The sequence below is a fragment of the Limulus polyphemus genome, unplaced genomic scaffold (assembly GCF_000517525.1).
Source record: "Limulus polyphemus unplaced genomic scaffold, Limulus_polyphemus-2.1.2 Scaffold3372, whole genome shotgun sequence".
NCBI lineage: Eukaryota > Metazoa > Arthropoda > Merostomata > Xiphosura > Limulidae > Limulus > Limulus polyphemus.
In genome coordinates this window covers 99,658-119,981 of record NW_013668982.1, presented here as the reverse complement: position 1 = coordinate 119,981, position 20,324 = coordinate 99,658, and the positions used below count along the sequence as shown (strand labels likewise).

General features: G+C 33.2%; 1 protein-coding gene across 8 annotated transcripts in view; it reads right to left on the bottom strand.

The window, feature by feature from the left end:
* Positions 1–6,081: 6,081 nt before the first annotated feature.
* Positions 6,082–20,324, bottom strand: part of LOC106469242 — a 41,874-nt gene continuing 27,631 nt past the window's right edge. For 6 of the 8 annotated variants that reach the window (XM_022397699.1, XM_022397697.1, XM_022397701.1 and 3 more), the window contains 3 exons: positions 18,991–19,107; positions 17,902–18,023; positions 6,082–10,819 (listed from right to left, as the gene is read on the bottom strand). In XM_022397699.1, coding sequence (XP_022253407.1) covers positions 8,949–10,819; positions 17,902–18,023; positions 18,991–19,107 — 2,110 coding nt within the window. In that variant the 3' untranslated portion in view covers positions 6,082–8,948. The remainder of the gene's footprint in view (positions 10,820–17,901; positions 18,024–18,990; positions 19,108–20,324) is intronic. The other 2 variants (XM_022397704.1, XM_022397700.1) reach the window with 2 other exon arrangements.

Here is a 20,324-nt window from a genome sequence, read left to right as displayed (position 1 = left end):
AATACTTGCTTTTAGAAAATCTATTATTGGCTTCAAATCTGGGTCTTTCTCCTGCTCTGGTTTAATATCTATATAGCTGGTTCTATTTCGCCATCATCAATTCCTTCAGTCACTTTGACTTCAGCTTGATGACACCTGGTTAATTCAGCCTCTCTTTTAACACTTACTGGAATTTGGCCTTTGTTGTTCCCAAACGTCATTTTATCAAAATTAATTACACACTTCCTTGGTAGTAAGTAGTCCAACCCTAATATGCATTGGTCTTCAATGTCAGCCAAGTATACTTTGTGTCTGTCCTTTATGCCCATGAGCTCAATAGTTACCTATACTGGTCCCCACAACCTTGCATAATGTTCTGTCACGCCACAGAGCTTCTGTACAGCTTCTGGTACTCCTTTATGATCCAGCAACTTGATACTCACAAGGGTTTGCTGAGATGCAGAATCTATGGCAAAGTCGCACCTTTGGCCATCCAGCTTTCCTGTCATGTAGACACCATGTGTACTTGCCATTTTACACTTAGATGTTGGTAGGCGTCCATCAACACGAACTACTACTGGTTTCCTTAATGGTGACTTATTGGTGGTATTCTTCTTACACTGGCTCCTCATATGTCCTTGCTCTCCACAGTTCCAGCAACCTTTCTGGGTAGCAGCCTTTCCTGCTGTGGCATCTTTCCTGTGTTGAAGTTTCCAGCATTGAGCTCTCTTGTGCCTAGGTCTATTACAGTGTCAGCAAAGTCCCTCAAACCTCTCTGAAAGCTGACTTTTTGTGGCCTTGAATCGTGATGAGTGTACCAACCTTGGTACCTCTGTGCTGGACTTAATGTAGGATTCAAATTCAAGAGCTCTGGCTATTGCCTCCTGCATAGTAGAGGGGTGCGCGTGCTTCAGTTGTATCTTCAGTTGTGGACTGTCCAAGGCATCTACAAACTGATACCTCAGCAACAACTTGAGGAGATCGGGTGGTGCAGTTGGGTAGGCTTTGTGTGCCATACTTTCCAAGTTTTGTGCCAACTCTTGCAGGCTCTCCCCCCTTAGCACGGATTTTCGCCCTATACCTAGCCCTGTAGAGTTCCAACTGATTTTGGGTTCCATACCAGAGTTCTAGAGCCACTACCAGTGTTCTATAGTTGTGCCTATCGTCTGCTGATAACTGTCCAAGTATTTCCAGTGGGTTGTCCCTTTAAGCTCGTTGCCAGATATACTGCTTTCTGCTCCTCTGTCCATCCATTTATTTCTGCCAGTAGCTCAAATTGTACTCTATATGCTTCCCACGGTGCCTTCCCATCGAATTCCTGTAGCTTACTTCGTACTGGATCACCCTATTGCTAACATTCATATCTGGGATGTGACTTCTAACAGGACTGAAGATGTCTGCATTAGGGTTTAGCTGCGGGGTCTGGAAGGGGCTTCCCATTGTCTGGGGCTGGTTAAGTCGATGGTTAATGTATCCTCCTTGTGTAAAAGACAGTAAATCATCCTTTAATGCAATTAATTCGCTTTGAAATTTACTAATTGTTTTCCGTTTGTACTTCTTGTTTCCTTTCTTGTTCCAGTTGCCACTGCTGTAGTATCTCTTCTTGTTTATGTTCTTTCTCCTACAATAGCTGTTGTAATCTCTCTTCTTGTTTCTTTTCTTTTTCCTCCAACAACTGCTGTAATCTCTCGTCCTGTTTATTTTGCTGTTCGAGCTGCCATTGTTGCAGGTTTTTTTGCAACTGCTGTTGTCTCTCTTCTTGTTTCTTTTATTTTTCTTCCAACAGCTGCTGTAGTCTCTCTTATTTATTTTGCTGTTCGAGCTGCCACTGTTGCAGATTTTCTGCTGTTTTCTCTCTTCTTGTTTCTTTTGTTCTTGTATTGCTGCCATCAAATCTACCACAGAAAAGTGATGTGCAGACGTAACATGCGGTTTCTATCTTCTTGTTTAGTATTTATTCAATTAGTCAGTTATTCTAGGTAGGTGCAGTTTCACATAACAAATGGCCAAAACGTTGATAAGTTATTTTCATTCTAGCTATCTTTGTTCTTTATTATTGTCTTGAGTTAACACGTGGTCTATCAATGGGCATATGGCTGTACAATTTCACTATGAGTGTATATGAAAGTAGACAGCAGTTTTCTCCACTAGTCCCTCAGGTGATACCTCGAAGCTATATAGACACCTTTGTGTTTCAATGGGATTAACCAATAGTGACATAAGTGGTACTTGCATCCTGAAAATATAGCGTTACAGAATTTCGTATATAATACTTTGTTCTCTGAAGTTCAAGCCTTCAGCTTAGTAAGTTTATTGTAACTTATCTTTCTAAAGACTGACCTTTAATGTTAACTCATTCTTGATAAACTCTTACTTAGATAAGTTCAGAGATATAACATTTTTAGAATTGCTTTTTGATGTATGAGGTCATCAAGAAATTAATGTCGTTTTTTTTATGAAAACCCAAACAACTTATATATCAAAATAAAACATTGATTAAATGAAATAGTCTCCATTTTTATCTATGATGTTTTTCCATCTTACAATCAGGTTGTTAATGCCCTGATTAAAGAAATCAATTGGCTTTGAAGCAAAAACTTTTGCATACATTTTCCCATTAAGATGGTGTTGCAGTGAACGAAAAAGATGGTAATCTGATGGTGCCATATCTGGAGAATATGGTGGGTGGGGGAGAACTTCCCAACTCAACTCCATAATCTTGTGTTGCATCAAAAGTGCCACATGTGGAAGTGCATTGTTGTGGAGAAGAAGAACGCCTTTCCGATTGACTAGTGAAGGGCGTTTCTGATAAAGGGCTTGATTTAAATGTTCCAGTTGCTGACTATAGATCTCTGCATTGGATTGAGGAGTTCAAAATGAATTATTCCTTTGATGTCCCCCCAAATGCAAAGCATCACTTTCGGCGGATGAAGTCCAGGTTTTTGGGTCAGAAGTGGTTTTTGTCTAGGATTGAGCCATTGTTTTAGGCATTTAATATTCAAATAGAGAATACATTTTTCATCACCAGTGACAATTCTATCCAAAAATGGTTCACACGCATTATGCACCAGAAGAGACAAAGCAACGTTCACACGTTGGAAACGATGATCATCGGAGAGTTCGTGAGGCACCCAAACACTTTCTTTATGGAGTTTCCCATATTCCTTAGACGTTTACGTCATTTTTCCTGAGAGACATGCAATTTCAGCGCCGTTTCACGAGTGTGTTGCCTTGGGTTAGACTCAATAAGCGTCTTCAGAGGATCAATATCAGTTCCAACATGTCGGTCCCTGCCATCACAGGTTTTAAGGCTAAGGTCACCTAAACGAAATTTGCTGAACCATCGTTGAAACTTACGAACGTTCAAAGCATTTCTATAAACTTCTTTGATATTCTTTGTGCCTACAGTGGCGTTGTTTCACTTCTTGTATTCAAACAGCATTACATGCCGAATGTGTGTCTTGTCGTGTGCCATCACTATAAGGGATTAAAATATACTAAACTTTACACATCATATAGGCTACACTAACGTGACGTTTAGGCGGTTCATTTAACTATTATACGTAATGTACGTTTTTAGAAGTGGTTAATGAAAGTGTTCCAAAACGCGACATTAATATCTTGACGACCTAATATTTCTTGGGAGAAGTTACTATTGCCTAATAGTAACACAGAGTAGATAGCAAGGAAAACATATTGGTGCTGTGAACTAAGGATATTCTTTTGTAGGGTTTTCTGTTTTTTGCTGAACATGTATTGCCCTTTACTCTTACTTTTGTGTTTCAGTTTAAAGGCTTCATGGTTGAGGAAATATGATTTGTTACAACTCAAAAGACTTATGACCAAAGGAAGAGTCAGTCACTGAAGGGAGACGGTTGTCTGAGAGAGTTGTTGGGTTTAGGTGAAGTCCTCTCCTGGACAAAAGTCAATGATGCAAAGGTCTATGACTTCTTTTTCATTTCTGCTGCAGACACAAGAAAGAGAACTGCTAGAGTATGGTGCATCTAGAATGGCTGATTGAAATATCCCATGAGGGCCTACCTCACTGCAAGGGAAGCATGGACAACTGAGGGTCGTCAAGGTGGTGTGGTATCTGGTGAGTTTGAGATAGAGAAAGGTGTTCTGTACAGAATTCCCAGATCTTTACCAGTCAGATTAACCCAACCTTAGCTCTGGTTGAAACCAATCAAGACTAGTCAAGAGAGACTGGGGTACAGCTGGAAGATGAAGTTTACTAACATGAGCAATCTTACCAAAAGATAAGAAGTTGGACTATAAATAATTAAGGTGGTGAAACATGGGGCAATCGTGATTCTGTATGAGCTGGAAGACATCATGGATCATGTAGAGGCATGGGGTCGTTCATTGCTCTGCTGCCATAGACCAACTACTCACCCAGGGGTCACAATCCCTGAGCATGCCACACTGCATTTCCGATGTCGAGCACATCTCAACCTGGTGTTGATCGAGAATCCACAAGAAAGGTTTATGCACACTCATAGTCCTATGTCAATGAGACTAAATAGCTGTATCTCCCATTGTTAAGGGTACAGCAAAGGAAGGTCTAGATCCTTTCCTTAAACAGTTTCAGACAGTTGTTTGGAATAAATGAATTCAGGAACCGGCAGTGTACTACCTGATGCTAATATTTATGGTTCAATGCTTCACTCAATTAGGTGAGAGTATTGTGTGGCTATTAGTGACAAGATAGATGAAGTAGTGCAAAATGTAAAGGCCAGAGACAGCTCTTATAGTCGTCTGAGCTAATGACAATGGCCTATTGTCAGTGTTTTAGCCAGGTACAAAATGTTAGATGGATGGGAAGAACGTACATAAACTCTTAGAGACAAGTTAGAAGGAGCCAAAAAACTATTTATGACATATTAGCATGCAGAAATCATTATGTAGTCTCTGACTGGGTGGTACCTTAGTTGTTGAAAAGATGGGCTGTGTCCACGTTACTGGTTCCTGATCTATGCACGTAGGATTAACTGATTACATCAACTAAGATGGTCATGTGGTTGAAGAATCAAATAAACAGGAATATTATAAAGTAAGATGTATACACTACATTGTAGTTACGACTTAATCATTACTCAACTACGAGAGTCATTTCGTTGAAAAAATCAATGACTGAAAGTAAGTGGGGATCCTCACTTTCCAAGCTCTCAAACGATGTTCACGTTATGATTTGTGCACTACATTGAGCAATTTCAAATTGATTATCACAAATCTAAGTTGTCTAATGCCAAAAGATTTAATACCTAGTGCATCAACAGTCTGTACATCTCATGATAATATCTCAGAGTTCGAAAATTCAGCTGAAAGAGTATTGTATAAAAAGCACACCTCATTTTTTTTTGATACGATACCTATTGTTAGTTGTCATTCATCTAGAGTAGCACGTTTTGTATTGCTATGGTAAATCGAGTTGCAAGGTCCCTTGTAGTGTGTGAAATTAGTGCAGTTAGTTATATTTTCACTGGAAATCATACAATCTCCTTAAATAAGGCCTTCTTCTATGTTTTATTGAAATGACAAGTTAAGTGGATAGTGATGGTTTGTTTGTGAAAGTCTGATGTTAATGAGTTAACTAAGTAACATGGGATATATTCAGTTTGGAATAGAATCTTAACATATTTACTCTGACATATCTCTCATGAATAAGCTAAAACAATTTCAAACCTAAAATGAATAGTGGAGTCATGGTGACAAAACTGCCAAGCCCAGGTTGCAGAGTAGATGGAGGTCTGGTGGATCTCAGTCACAACAAAGAAGAAATCATGATGAACAACAACCAGTTGAAACAAAAAGTAGGTCACCCCAAGAGGGGCGTTCAGGGAATTAGATAGGTCTTTTGGAAAAATCATCAGCAAAAGTCGTCAATCTGTAGAGGACTGTGATAATATTTGCGTTTGTTTAGGGGTGCATTGTAAATTTTGTATAAAATGAATGTGTCTTACCAACCTCAATTATACTTGTTTTGAGGGGCTGTACAGATGTGGTATTCAGATGTCTGACATACAAGTTCAAGTATTCACAATATAGAGATTCGGAAAATGTTATGTAGTATATTAAAATTAATACGGACACCAAAGGAAAGCAAATAAACTAAATTTTTATTCACAATGTATTTCACATATTTCGAACCTCTTAAGTTCGACTGGGCTCAAAGTGGTTGCTGGTGTAGAAAGAAGGCTCTTTAAACATGTTCATACCTGACAAGTTAAAAAGAATTAGTAACCGCACTTTCAAATCAGGGTTCTTGTACAGTATCAGATAATTCTTAGATTAGCTCAGGGGTCTCCAAACCTTTTTGGGCAAGGGCCGGGAGGTAGATCTTTTTAGGCTTCACAGGCCAGAGGGGTCGTGGTAAAATTAAGTAGGGATACATAGTTGATCAGATTGACTTTTGCTCAATTACATTTTATTTTTATAATATTAAAAAATTATATTATTACTTTAATAAACTGTTGGTGGGCCAGATAAACCAAAGTCGCGGGCCTAATGTGGCCCACTGACCGTAGTTTGAAGACACCTGGATTAGCTCATCAATGATTACTCCAAAAAACAGATACATGAGCGATAACTTCCTACCTACACCGACATCCACATTACTTGTAGTGGTGTCTGTCAAGTGCTTTTGGTTTTACATTCTTGAGTATATCTACATATCATATGGCTACACAAAATTCATGATGTTAGGAAAATATGTAGTTTCAAAAATTATAATTTAACAAAAATACAAAACCCCATAAAGTGCTCGGGTTATAGGGTTTTGTATTTTTATGGCTACATAGAAAATTTTGCACACTACATAAAACATACACTATGAATCATATGCAAGAAAATCCCAAGTGAGACATAAAATCAAACTCAAACAAAAGTGAAAGGAAACAGTTTGATCTGGTACCTTACAATCTTCTCCATGACAATAAATATAGCTTGTCTTATATTTTTCTATGTTTTTATTTGAGAAAAAAACAATTTGTTTCATTTCAATCGCTAACTGAAACAGTCATACAGGTAGTTCCAAAACATTTTTATTAACATCTATGTTTTATAATATAAAAATATAAAAACTGTTTTACTTTCTCATTCAGTCCATACAAAACATGATCAAAGGTAATTTTCAATGGGTAAATCATGTACAAGTTTTAGAAATGAAATCTTAGTTTATTTTCAACAAAATTAAACAAATTTGATTACATTACAGAACAATAAACCTTGAGAGAGATTTACAAAAATTACTTGAGCTTTGTTACATTAGAATAGCTTAAAAGAAACTTTGCACTGTTATTATACCTTATACCTGTTTCTGAAACTTTTTCTTTATGTACATATAAAATATTCTATTAAAAAATTCAAAGTTAATTATACATGCACCCATATACTTGTTAAATTAAATATATAAGGACAAAAATGTTAATGTTTCTTATAACACTTAATACATTTGTACCAATTATGTCTAATCATCTATAGCTTCAAGACTGAACACAAACTCATATACTTATAGGACTTCGAATATGGCTCAAAGATGTAAAACTGAATAAATTGATTTCCTCTAACACACAATAAATTATATCCTGTGATGTAAATCTTTTATTGTTCAGAATAACAAAAATAAGAATGTTTTTACAGTTACATAAATTTGTAAGATATTTTAATATAACTTCAGAGTAAAGTTGAAGAGAAAAATCCACAAAGTTTTGTTGTAAATGGCAATGATACTGAAGTTACTATCTTTTATCCAAACATGGAAAAAAAAAAAGACATATGTTAATTTATGTAATCTTATGAAACAATAATTTCAATACAAAATTGTATAAAAACTGTAATACAAAAACAGAGTTCCTCATATTATATTTCATTTGCTTTTGATTTAGTTTCTAAGTGTACATGTTCTCACAAGGATGCAATATTTGTCCAAGTTAAAGTACCATGGACGATGTTCATATTTTTCTCTTCATCACACAGTTTAATAAAATTGCTGTACTTGGTGATAAAAACAAACACTCTTGGTCTAATGTTTATATGAACCTAACTTAATTCTTCTTTATTTGAAGATATGTTCCAGTAATTGTGAAGATTCCATGCCACTGGTTCTAGTTTTTAATTCTTGTAAAGACTGTATTATTGATGCTAATTTTTCTGGAGAAAGGATGTAAAACCATGAATGGACGAAGCTTTAGATAGATAGATCAAGAGAATGAACATTGTTTAAATTATTGATGTTAATCTTCCTGAAGAGGAGAGAGGATGAAAGACCATGAATTCACAAAGTGTTACATAAACAGATCAAGAAAGAGAGAAAAACTGTACTACTGATGTTTTCATGGAGAGGAGAGAGGATGAAAAACCATGAATGGATAAAGCCATACAAAAAAAGCTAAAGAATGAAAAAAAAGAGAGTAATACATATTTTTTCTAACAAAAAAAAATTCAATGCTATGATGAAAATGTTGGTGCATAAAAAAAAACCTGGTGTTCTCTAGTTCTTTAAAAATTAATATACTTTATTGGCTCATGATGAAAATTGTGAAAAATATTTAGAATGCAATAATTTTATATTTATGTGTTATTCACTAGACGAAAGTGAATCTTGTAAAAACGTAATCTATAAAATTCAGCATCTTTCAATTGTTATGCAAACTGACAAGCCTTAAATATCAGTTTGAAAGCGTCTCAAGAAGATGCTCACCATTCTCTATGCAACAGCACCTAAACTAGGTGTGTATCTTAAAGTTCTCACTTTGTTGTTCAGACGAAAACTGACAGAATATTTCAAGTTTGTTACTTGCACATTTTCTTTTCATCAAGAGATTTTTGTTAGACTTAAAAAATATTGTGTGAGTTTACTAAACAATATTCTTTCAAAATTGACATATTTCACATTCCTCTTTATACTAAGATACTTAACCACAGCCTTGAAAGTCATTCAAAGTACACAGCATTATGAAACCATGATATCACACATCTTCTTTTGAGTCACTAAGAATAACACAGTCACTTTCATCACTACTAGAGATTTCAAACACAAGGGGGCTTGGTGTTCTCAAGTCACGTGGATTTGGTGCTCTTGATTCTTCAATCAGTCTACCACCTGAATTATCTTCAATCATTTGTCCTAGTTCTGTTATTTCTTCTGAGGCATTTGTTAATGAATGAACATTTGTAATTTGTATTTCCATGTCTTCTATCTCATTTTCTTGGACTTGATGGACAAGATTTAGGTCTTCTGTTATAATCATTTGAAGATTTTCATTATCTACTTCTGTAACTTGCCGAGTTTCATTTCTAGGTTGGATGGTGTTGATCTCTTGTGGATTAATTATTAGTTGAACGTCACTTGTATGATAGTTTGCTACATGGCCTAAAGGACTCTTCTGACTTGTTGATCTATCTGTAATTCCTGTATCCATTTTGTTTGTTATTGTTACTTGCTCACTAACATTTTCTGAATGAATAGTACTAACCTCTTGTGGTCTCATGACCAACTGCTGTTTATCATAAGCTGTACTTACATGACTGTTTTTTTCAGGAACTTTTGTCTTGCTTGCAGTAAGTGGAAAATTAGTAGGCATGCTTTGAGGACTTGATACGTAACAACAATCAATTCTGTCATTATCACCTGATGCAAAACCTGCACCTGAAATATGGTCTACTGCTGCATCTTTGAAAGAGCATTCTAAATTTGAAGATTTATTCACAACTGATGAAAGCTCCTTATGAGGAGAAGAGCATTCTTGTATTCTGATGTTATGATTTATATTCAACTCTACTGCCTCACAATTACTTTGGATGTTGTTGGACAGAGCATACATGGCATTAGCTTTTTTATCTACATTTTGCTTTCTACTGTGCCTAGACAAAAAACTTTTACGTGCTGTTTGCTTTGATCTGAGGTACATTTTATTTCTGGAGGGTGAAGATACTTTATGCGGTACTTCTTGGTCACACGTTGAATCTTGAAATTTACTTGGTTTATGACAAGTTGAATCTTGACAGTGTTCCTCATTCTTTAAAGAATGGAACTTGTTAGGTTGATTTTCATTATTTGAAAATGCAAATTCTCTAGATGGCACAGCACAACTAACTTGGAGTTTCTCCTGACTGATGTCAAATGAATCATTAAGAAGTTGCTCCAAAGTTACTACTGACAGCTGTTCTTGTGCTTGCTTTTTACATGATGAAGGAACTGAAAGATTACGAAACCCCAATTTAACTGGAGGTAAGTCATCACCTCGTTTCATGAATACTTCCAAACGATACATGTCAGGGTTTATTCCACGGCTGACCTGAAAAAAAACAGGGGGATCAGAGTCTAAACTTATGCTACTAAAGTCCTTTTTTGTGTTGTGAAATTTCTGAAGGCTGTCACTCTTACCTAAAAACATGTTTGGTGAATTTTTCCTAAGTGTTTCATGCTGATTATGTTTATCACTATCTATAACTTGGTTACTGACCTGAAGAATTTCAGACTTTCTTTCTTCAGGTAAGAGTGAAACACTTTTAGTTACTTCTGTATCATTCCCATGGTAACTATGAAGAAGTCCTTCCAAGGACATTGATTTTAATTTATGCATGTTCATTTTTTCTTCTCTTCTAAGAAAGCCAAATGGTGTTGTTTGTTCCTTTATTTTGTCCCTGGATAATTTTACTTCAGTTGAATCTTTCTCTAGTAAAATAGTTTTTTCCGATTTTCTTTTTTTCTTCTCTGATGACACAGATCTACTGGTATTGACAGCTTCTGAAGAGCTATCTTCCTCTCTTACATCCTCAAACTTTCTGTTATCATCATGTATTTTGGTGGGTGTGGTAACAGACTGTCTTTCCTTCACTGAAGTAGAATAATTAAGAAGTAAGCCATTTAAGAAAAATATTTACTCAAATTAATAAGAACATATCACTACAAAGAAATACAAGTTATGAAGCTCTTTGACATATGTTCCTAACTTCATACTAAGGCCTGAAGAAGGTGTTGCCATGAAGTTAGAACCTTTATCTGGGCAGTACTGTCCATATATAGTTCACTGCCTAAAAGTTTCTTTTATAAGTTCACTACTTCAAGTTCTCATTTAATATCCTATCCAAAAATACTGAAAATTTTTATTGACTTTCAGTTACTATAAAGTTAAATTACAAGATGTCACATGACTGACGAAGCCTTTAAAAAAGTTTGTATACCAAAGAGCAAAATAACCAGACTTAAATTAGTCTCGAACTATTAGTATTATGAAACTGTAGTGAGCCTTACACAGTATGTTTCTAAAGTTAAAGTTAGAATTAGCAAAAAATGATCTATGAACATGACATTTTGTAGCATGGGAAATCTTACCGATGAGGGATATAAAAAAATAACACACCCACACATAAAGAGATTGTATATACTTGAATATCAATTTAAATGCTAACTATTATTTAAAATAGTAAATACTAGTCACTTAAAAAACAGTGGTGGGCATGACTTTTGTTTTGCTTTACATTTTCCAGCTGTTCATATTATGTATATATATATATATATATATAGATAGCTCAATGATTATTAATTACAATTATTGTTATTAGACGATTTAGATCAGCACTATTAAACAATAAAGAATTTATAATAATTTAATGCATCTACTTTTGCTTCCATCTTTGGTTTACCTACTCCTCATAGTGTTATTCCTACTGTTTTGTTAAAAGGGATTATTATATCACAACTGAAAAGATTTTTAACAGTCTGCAATAGTAATAACTTTTATGGATAATGTTTCCTTATTCCTAAATAAACTAAAATATAACAGATATAGAGATATATACAAATAAAAATGTTTTTTAAATATTTTCGTAATAAACATAAATTTATTTTAAATAATAAACTTTCAATTATAGAAAACTCATTACCTAGAGGTCGTTAGTTTATCAAGAGTGACCTTGAATAACTAACTTGGTTATGAAACCAGTTTTTTTATTCAGTATGCCAGGACTGGACAGACCAACTACAAGTAAATGGGTCTGCCTCAGCTTTCCCAGGTTATACTGGAATAAGTTTTGACAATTTATAATTTACTTACTTTTTTTTTTCTCAGACATTTATAAGGGTGGTGGTAGGGAGTTCTATATTGTAGAAATTTTGGGTGGTTCTGTTTCTACTTTAAAAACTTAAATAACTTTATGGGTAACTGCCTTCCCACATCTGGCTGCAGACAGTGAAAGGCAGTAGGAGACGAGATGTTGTGGGTTTAAGCACTCATCTCAACACCCTTATTTTGATTTTCCGTGATGGTCAACTTGTTTAACTTCAGTGTTTTGAATTGTGCTTGATAGATGGGATATCTCCAATGCTTTTTTGGGTGCTATTATCACAAGCTTTATCCAGAAAGTAGATGCAGTAAATGAATATATATGGACTGATACAAAGATACTAAGTAAAAACATGAAGCAATAAAATTGACACCATGAGCTAACACTATAAACAAGATGTACTAACTCTCTCACTAGGGACTCCATAGATTCGACCAAGTGTGTGCCATCAAAGTGACTTTCAGTTTCTATACTATTAACTTTTAATGTGCTTCGTATATCTTCACGAAATTTGGCAAGCTTTCAGTACACATTACAAATATTTTGTATGTAAAAAATCATATATTTCAATTAAGTAGTTTTACTAAAAGTTTGTCTGTGTATATATGGAGTCAGTGTTGACTGCTCTTGGTGCACAGTGATTCTCATGTTAAGATTAAAATACTTTTATTTATGTGAAAATTGGGAATTTCAGTTTGGTAATCTCTAAAACCTCCTAAATAAATATTAAAATGTTTTTTTCAGTAAAAATCTATATTTTGTCTGTTATTTTCTTTAGCCTAATTCTATATCCATTCAGTTAATTTGACTGACTTTGTAACCTCCATAGAAAATACAAAATAAATCTAAGTTACCTTTTTTTTCTTTCTAGTAAACTGTAACATGAAACTACAAGTGTTATACTTAATTTCGTTTCATTGCCTTTGAACTATCTCTAATTACTAAATCCCACCACACAAGTTGTAAATCACTTGGCGATTGTGCAGCTCATGTTATTGTACCAAATTACATATTGCACAAGCTAGTCACAAGCATACCCACTCCATGAAGAATTTATATTATTAATATCTTTTCATTATTTTGTTTAATCTAATCTAATCAGATTCTAATTTTTACACGAGTTACTTTTATAATAATAAATAAAGATACACATGAAAAATAACTGTCTTTTTTTTTTTCTTTCTCTGTTGTCTGTTAATGAACATTTAGCTTACTTTTTTTATAGTAATGGTACAACTACAGTAAATCTTTTATTTAATTAAATAATGCACCTAGGAACACAGAATAACATGCACAAAGCAAACAATGTCATATAACTATTATAACATTTCTGGCTTTCTAACTATGCGATAAGAGCCTTTAAACATTAAGATGAGACTAGCCAATCCGAGTTGGTCGAGATAAGCAATCTGTAAAGTCAATCTTGATTAGTGGAACTACTGAGACAAGTCAATTTCAGTTGTTAGAGATAAACATGAAGCAGTTGTAGCATTTTGAGACATTTTATGCTATTTCCAAATGCTTCAAGAAATGAGAAATATAATTTAATAAAATTCCATGTATGATATATACATACAATATGAATAAAAGTTGGGTGCATCTAATGACTGTAAGGAGTTACACAACGATGCTTGACCAAGAAAGGGAATGAATACATCAAGTATAAGTTAAAAGGCATTCCAGGTGGTACTGAGAAACAACTGTTTACATCATCTATAAACTGATGCCACAGCAGCAGAGAGAAAGCTATGAGAAAGTTTATATTAACTTCATTAGACACTGGACACAACTTCCATAAAAGGAACTAGCAAGGAAATTAGAGCCTATGGGCAGAAGTTTGATATGAAGAGGATGAGGAGAAATACATGCAAATATGCTGCCAAACTTACCAACCGTTGAATTAGTTTTGGATTTAGTTCTGAGAATTACGATGAGTAAAAATTTCATCCATTTAAGTGACAGATCTACTTGCAAGTTAGACGTGTACACCATTTGGAGAATCGTAAGAATACTAAAGAATTCTGTATAAAAACCTAACATTTCCCACTCAAGCTCCATGTAAGTAACTACTGCTATTCTTTCAGAATCAAATAATGTAGTTAAAAATTGCATGTACAGTGTTTAATATTAAAGAATTAACAAAAGTTGTGTCTGAGCAGGTTCCAATCAATGTGTTAATTCATAACTTACTGATAGTATTAAGTAATTTAATGGATACCATAGAGTTTAACTAAAGTACAGTTACCAGCTCATATTGAATAATTTAATAGTTTTAACAATGAAATGTTTCAAGGTACCTTTAGTAATCTTGATGTAGCTGAGTATCTTAATAATTTCATTAAAGTGTTGTTTGTGTTTTGAACCCGTCATCAATTCTTTATTCTAACTGTAAACTTCCTCGAGTTAGTGACATGTATACTCTACTCACAACAGTAATCTTGGATTTAAATAAATCTATTGTAAACTGGATTTAAGCTCCAAACGACTAGTCCACATGGTGGTCCACGTTTTTACAAACAATCAGTAAAGTTAGTCTGGATTGGTGGAACCATAAAGAGCAGTCAATTTCAGTTGTTGGATATAAACAATCACTAAAATCAATTTTGATTGAAGGAAGTAATGAGGCATGCCAATTTCAGTTGGTTTCTTAGGGACTAGCTACATCAAATTTAGATCAAAAATTGCAGAAAAGCAGAGTATTAATGGAGATCTTAATTTTTTTTTTTTATTGTTAGTGGGCAGAATATTGAACATGGTAATTGTTAGTTATGTTTTGCAATTTGATATAATAAAAAACTTAAAATTTCTTTACTTAAAGACAACAAACAAAACATATATTAACCTTCTATACAAGAGCTCAGTAATTTTGACTGATCTTGTATCCATGAAACTATACATTCTGTAGCTCTGTTATATCTTCCAAAATTTAGCAAACTTTTAGTAATCATTACAAGTTTGTTGAACACACGCAAAAATATTTTTTTTTTTTATTTAAGTATTTTCTAAAGATTTGCCTGTGAAATTATGAAGCCTCTACTGAGTCAGTCCAAGTACAAGGTGATTTTCATGTTAAAATTAAATATACTGTTTTTCATCTTACAGTTTTCAAATTTTCATTGCACAGCCTCTAGAATCTTCTAAATGAATACCAATCGTTTTAGTAAAACTTTATATTTTATCTGCCACCTATTTATCCTTTACCCTAAAAATAACTGTAGCAAAATCACTACTGTAATGAAAATCAAAAAGTTGCAAATATGAAATAAATTTAAATTTCCCTATTATTTTCTAGAATGGCTATAAACTGTAACAGACAATTATACTGTTTATTTCACAGTCAAATCTGAGTTCATTTAATTTTATTGCTTTATAGTTGCACTTAAAGAGTCCAATCTCTCAGTGTATGGTAAAAGACATTCATCACAGCTGGACAGCTTTGTGTTAAAAAAAGAAAAAAGGATCAAGTTATGAACAAGCATATTGAATTACAATATTTTATGGGATTTTATCATGAGTAATTTTGCTTAATTAATTTATGTTTCCTTATCTAACCTAACATGTTTGATATTTTTACATATTAGTTACTTTTGTAAAAATAAATAAAAGATATTCATAAAAAAAACAACAAGAAATTTAGAATTTGCATCCCAAGCCTTGTCTTTTGCATATTTTTGTAATCATGAGAACTATGTCCCCAAAGCACACTAACTCAACTTTTTTAGTATTGATAATATTGTCTCACAACTAATTTTTTATAATATTCAAATATGCAATTTAGAATATACAACACTGTCTCATGCACAAATAAAAGAAATGAATGTCCTAAAACTACTACAATTTAACTGGGTCTACTAAGTTATAAATATGTTAAAATCATTTCAACAGCTGGTTGAGTTTAGTTCCAATGATGGCGATGAATGAAACAGAGACTGAATTTTTCAAAACCTGTCATCTGAATGACTCATAGAAATTTAGTAGATTAAAATATTCTCTTTCTATTTCTTATAACTAAACCAACAGAAAGTGTTAGAGAATTATTGACATTTTTTGAATGACAGGATGTGACATGTGGGTTTCACTTTACTGTGTATCTCGGTAAAAGAAGAAGCTTAGAGGCTAAAAATTTACATTTTGGTTTGGAAATATCTATAGTATGAGTGCATAATTCGTGGGAAACATAGAAGACCATATAGGGGTAGAAGAAGAATCTAAGATAGGCAATTCGGAGTGAAGAAGTGTTACGTGATACAGAGAAATGAAGATTGACAAGTTAAACATTTCCTTTCGAAATTAAATCTTTATAATAATAATAAAATATGAATTTACACTACATTTTTATACCAAGTATAATGACATCTGCTGATAATAAAGTTGTTTAATTGAATTTTGAATGTATCTCTGTAAAAAAAAGTAATGATGTGCACACTTGTTGGTCAAAATTACAGTCCATAGACAGAGAGTTAATTAGCAAACACTTGCAGGCACATGTTAATTGACAGAATAGGGCTACTTTGAATAAATGCTAGTTATAAGATTGTAAAGTATGAGTCAAGCCATCAGCAATCAATATATTACAGATAAAGTTAGGATTACAGTTTTTTTTGTGTGTATTAAACTTACTAACTATTATAGTTAGTTCAATTTCATTATTGCACATGTAATTCAGCCTAAATTGTATAATGTTTGCATCTTGAGTACTTTCTCACTGCCTTTTTAATGGTTTACTAACTGCAAAATAAAATTTAGTTTCAATTCATTTTTACTAGAGATCATGAGCAACTCAATATATTTGTTTGTTATTAAGCATAAAGCTACACAAAGGACTATCTGTGCACTGCCCACCATTGGTATTTAAATCTGGTTTCTAGCAGTGCAAGTCCGCAGACATGCCAATGTGGGGCAACCCTATATATTATATAATATTTAATGGGTGATGCTAATTAGAAGAGGATTAACTCTCTCACTAGAGCTCAGCTAAATCGGCTGAGTTTGGGACCCCAAATTGACCTTTACTGTTTCCACACTATAACTTCTAATATGTTTTGTGTATTGTCATGAAATTTTGCACGCTTTCAGTAATCATTAAGTCATCTGTAGACAAAGAAATTTCTCCATGAATATATGGAGTTAAAGTGTTGACTGCTCCAAGTACAAGTGGTTTTCTTGTTAAGATTAAAATTGCTTTTCTTCATCTGAAAAATCTCTAATTATATTTGCATAATCTCTAATATCTCCTAAATAAAGTTCAAACTTTTTTTCAGTAAAACTTTATATTTTAACATATTTTCTCTATCCTAACTCTATACAAGGTTGGTCAATTTGACAGACTTTGCAACCACACATACACACACACAAATCTAAATTCCCCCTTTTTTTTTTATTCTACATTTACTTTAAATTGTAACTTGAAACTATATTTGTCTATCCTAAGTAGCTCTTTACTAATAAATAACTAAGTTAAGCTTTGTAAAAATTGGGTCTTCAGGCAACTAAATGTCACCTGAATACAAACATTTAACTGAACAAGGGGCAAAAGTAAATAAAAACCATGTTTATTGGCATTAGAAAAAACTTAAATTTACAGTATGTGCATGTAGTTAAACAGCAGCAGTTTTGGTAGCATTCACAGATGGATAATTGAGTGAAATATGTCGTACGTTTTCTTATACTGTTATCAACAGTTTACTCTTAGATTAAATTATACTTTACAGCTTACAATTCGAGGGGCAGTGGTATCACCAAGTACTGTTGCTTCAACAGATTTACAATTATCAAACTCTCATTATCAAATTCTTAAGCTTAGAAGTATAATTTCAATTTCAATGAATGCTTCAAGATTTAAGTTACTCTTACATTTTTTACAGACAGTTAGGCATTCTTCACACTCCCAGTATGATTTCTGAGACATAGGTTTTCTACAAAGAACATGGCAACCTCGTGATCCACATGACCTACAAACTTGGATTTCCCATTCACTAAGAACAAAGAGACATTTTTCAAAACCTTTAATTTAAAACAAAACTGCTTTTAACACTAAGCAAATTAGTTACAATGTTCAGAGATAAAAATAAAATTTCTATTTGATAAAGCAATTATCTTGCAAGTAATAATTCCTAACCTATTTAGTTGCTTTCATTATTGTAACAACAAATAAGCTATATTCTCTTCAGTAACATGTCACTAACAGAATACAAACTTATATTGGATACTTTTGAAAAGGACTAGAAAAAAAGAAAGAAAAAGACATTACGGTTGTTCATTCAGTGATGTTTGATAAAAGCAAAAACTGGATTTAATAAAATAAGTAAATTTGGAAATAAAAAATTAACTTGCAAATAAAATTCCTATCCAATTTAGTTGCTTTCATTATTGTAAAAAAACATAAGCTGTAATAAAAAGAACTATCTGCAATAGTTATTTCTGATTTTGAATTGACAAGTCACAGGGAAAGTAACTAATCAGCAGCACCAATCACCAGCTCTTGTTGGATTGAATAGTGAAATTTAATGATCACTCATATAGTATACCCATGGCCCCAAAAGTGGGGAGTGAGGTTTTGGGGAAACAAGGCTCCAACAATGAATCCTTGAATTCACAGTCTAAAAGTACATTACCAACAGTCTCACCCAGCCCACACAATATATGATGGTACTTCAGAATGTAAAGGCAACTCATAAATAAAACAAGTGGGTAACCAGGTATCAGAAACTCGTCATCTGGTAACATTGTAAAGTTCGGGTACATGTGTACAAATAATTCTATTTATGGAAAAAAAACAACAAATTTCATTCAGAAATTTAACTTTTCAGAAAGTGGTGGTTGAAAATTGGGGCTTATTTATATCTCTTACGTATAATTATTAAACTTACAAGTTCTATACAAAGCATATATTTATTTCAACAAAATGTCATTGACAAAAGAATACAAGCACACACTTTTTACCTGCCCTTTAAGCTGAAATTTTTTCCTTTTGGACATATACACTGTGGTGCATCACAATGGCAATACCTTACCAAGAGATCTTGGAAGGCATTTTGTTCTAGTTCCCATGATGCATCCCTAATGGTGGATAATGAAATACTATTTTGATTTTTGGTACCAATAATTGATAAATCTAACTTAAATTCTAAAAAAAAGAAAAAGAAATAAGCAATGTCTTCATAAAAACAAAATCAAAATCAATTCTTTACTAATTGACTTTTTTTTATAATTAATTTCCATCACATAGATTATCCAAAAGAAACTACAGAATGAAAAAAATTACCCATCAGTAACTTAACATCTCTTAAAGCAAAACTCAACCCAAAATTAGATATAATCAGCAATAATTTATATTGTCTGACTGTTGTATGAACAAGATATGATTATATATCCAAAATAAAAAAATAAATTAGCTTGAATAACTTAATAAAACCATGACAGTGACTAGATGAAAATTAGAGTTTTGGGATACATTAGCCACTATAGGTCAAAAAGTTACATAACAGATTTGTAAGTGACTAACTGGATATTTGTTGTCATGGTTAGTAGCATATATTATCTAAGGTTAATTATTAATTGTTTTAATTATATACTAATTAAAAGCTAGTTTTTATCCTAAGTTTTGAGTGCTAATCTGCTGCTGTCTTCAAGAAAGTTCTAAGAAGGAATATTTAGTGTACTGGTTTGGATTCAATCCTTGGTCTTTTTTTATGGAAGTCTTGTGCATTATCGATTTGACTAGGGTCTCGTCATTAGAACTTCAGTTGACTAACTATTTGAATGTTTTAAAAAGCAGTATTCACTTTGTGATTTCTATGCTAGGTTGACTGAATTATTATCAGTTAGGTGGATGTAGAGACTTCTTTTATCTTTCATCACGTGTGGTTCATATCCTATTATTACAGTTTATCATATGATCTTCTTCTTCTTTAGCATGATGGACTATTGCAGATAGGTGGAATAACAAGAAAATAATAGTGTGAATCAAGCATGAGAAGAAGCCTCCTACAACCACCTAACTCATAACACATCCAAGTAGATATCAAAAGACCTAGAAGCAAGTGCTTTGAACAGTTGACTAGTCTGATTTGGTAGTAAAAAAAAGGATAAAAATTAAAGAATGTAGTGTAGTACACATGAAGAAGAAGTACACCTCACATGAGCAGGAAGTGTTTGTCCATGTGGTTGTGAAAGCTAACCAATTCCAACTGAAAAGGGTATGTCATTGGGAAATGGAAACTTCATAGGCAAGTATTTAGCTACAAGGTTATAAAAACTTGGAAGAATAGAATCAC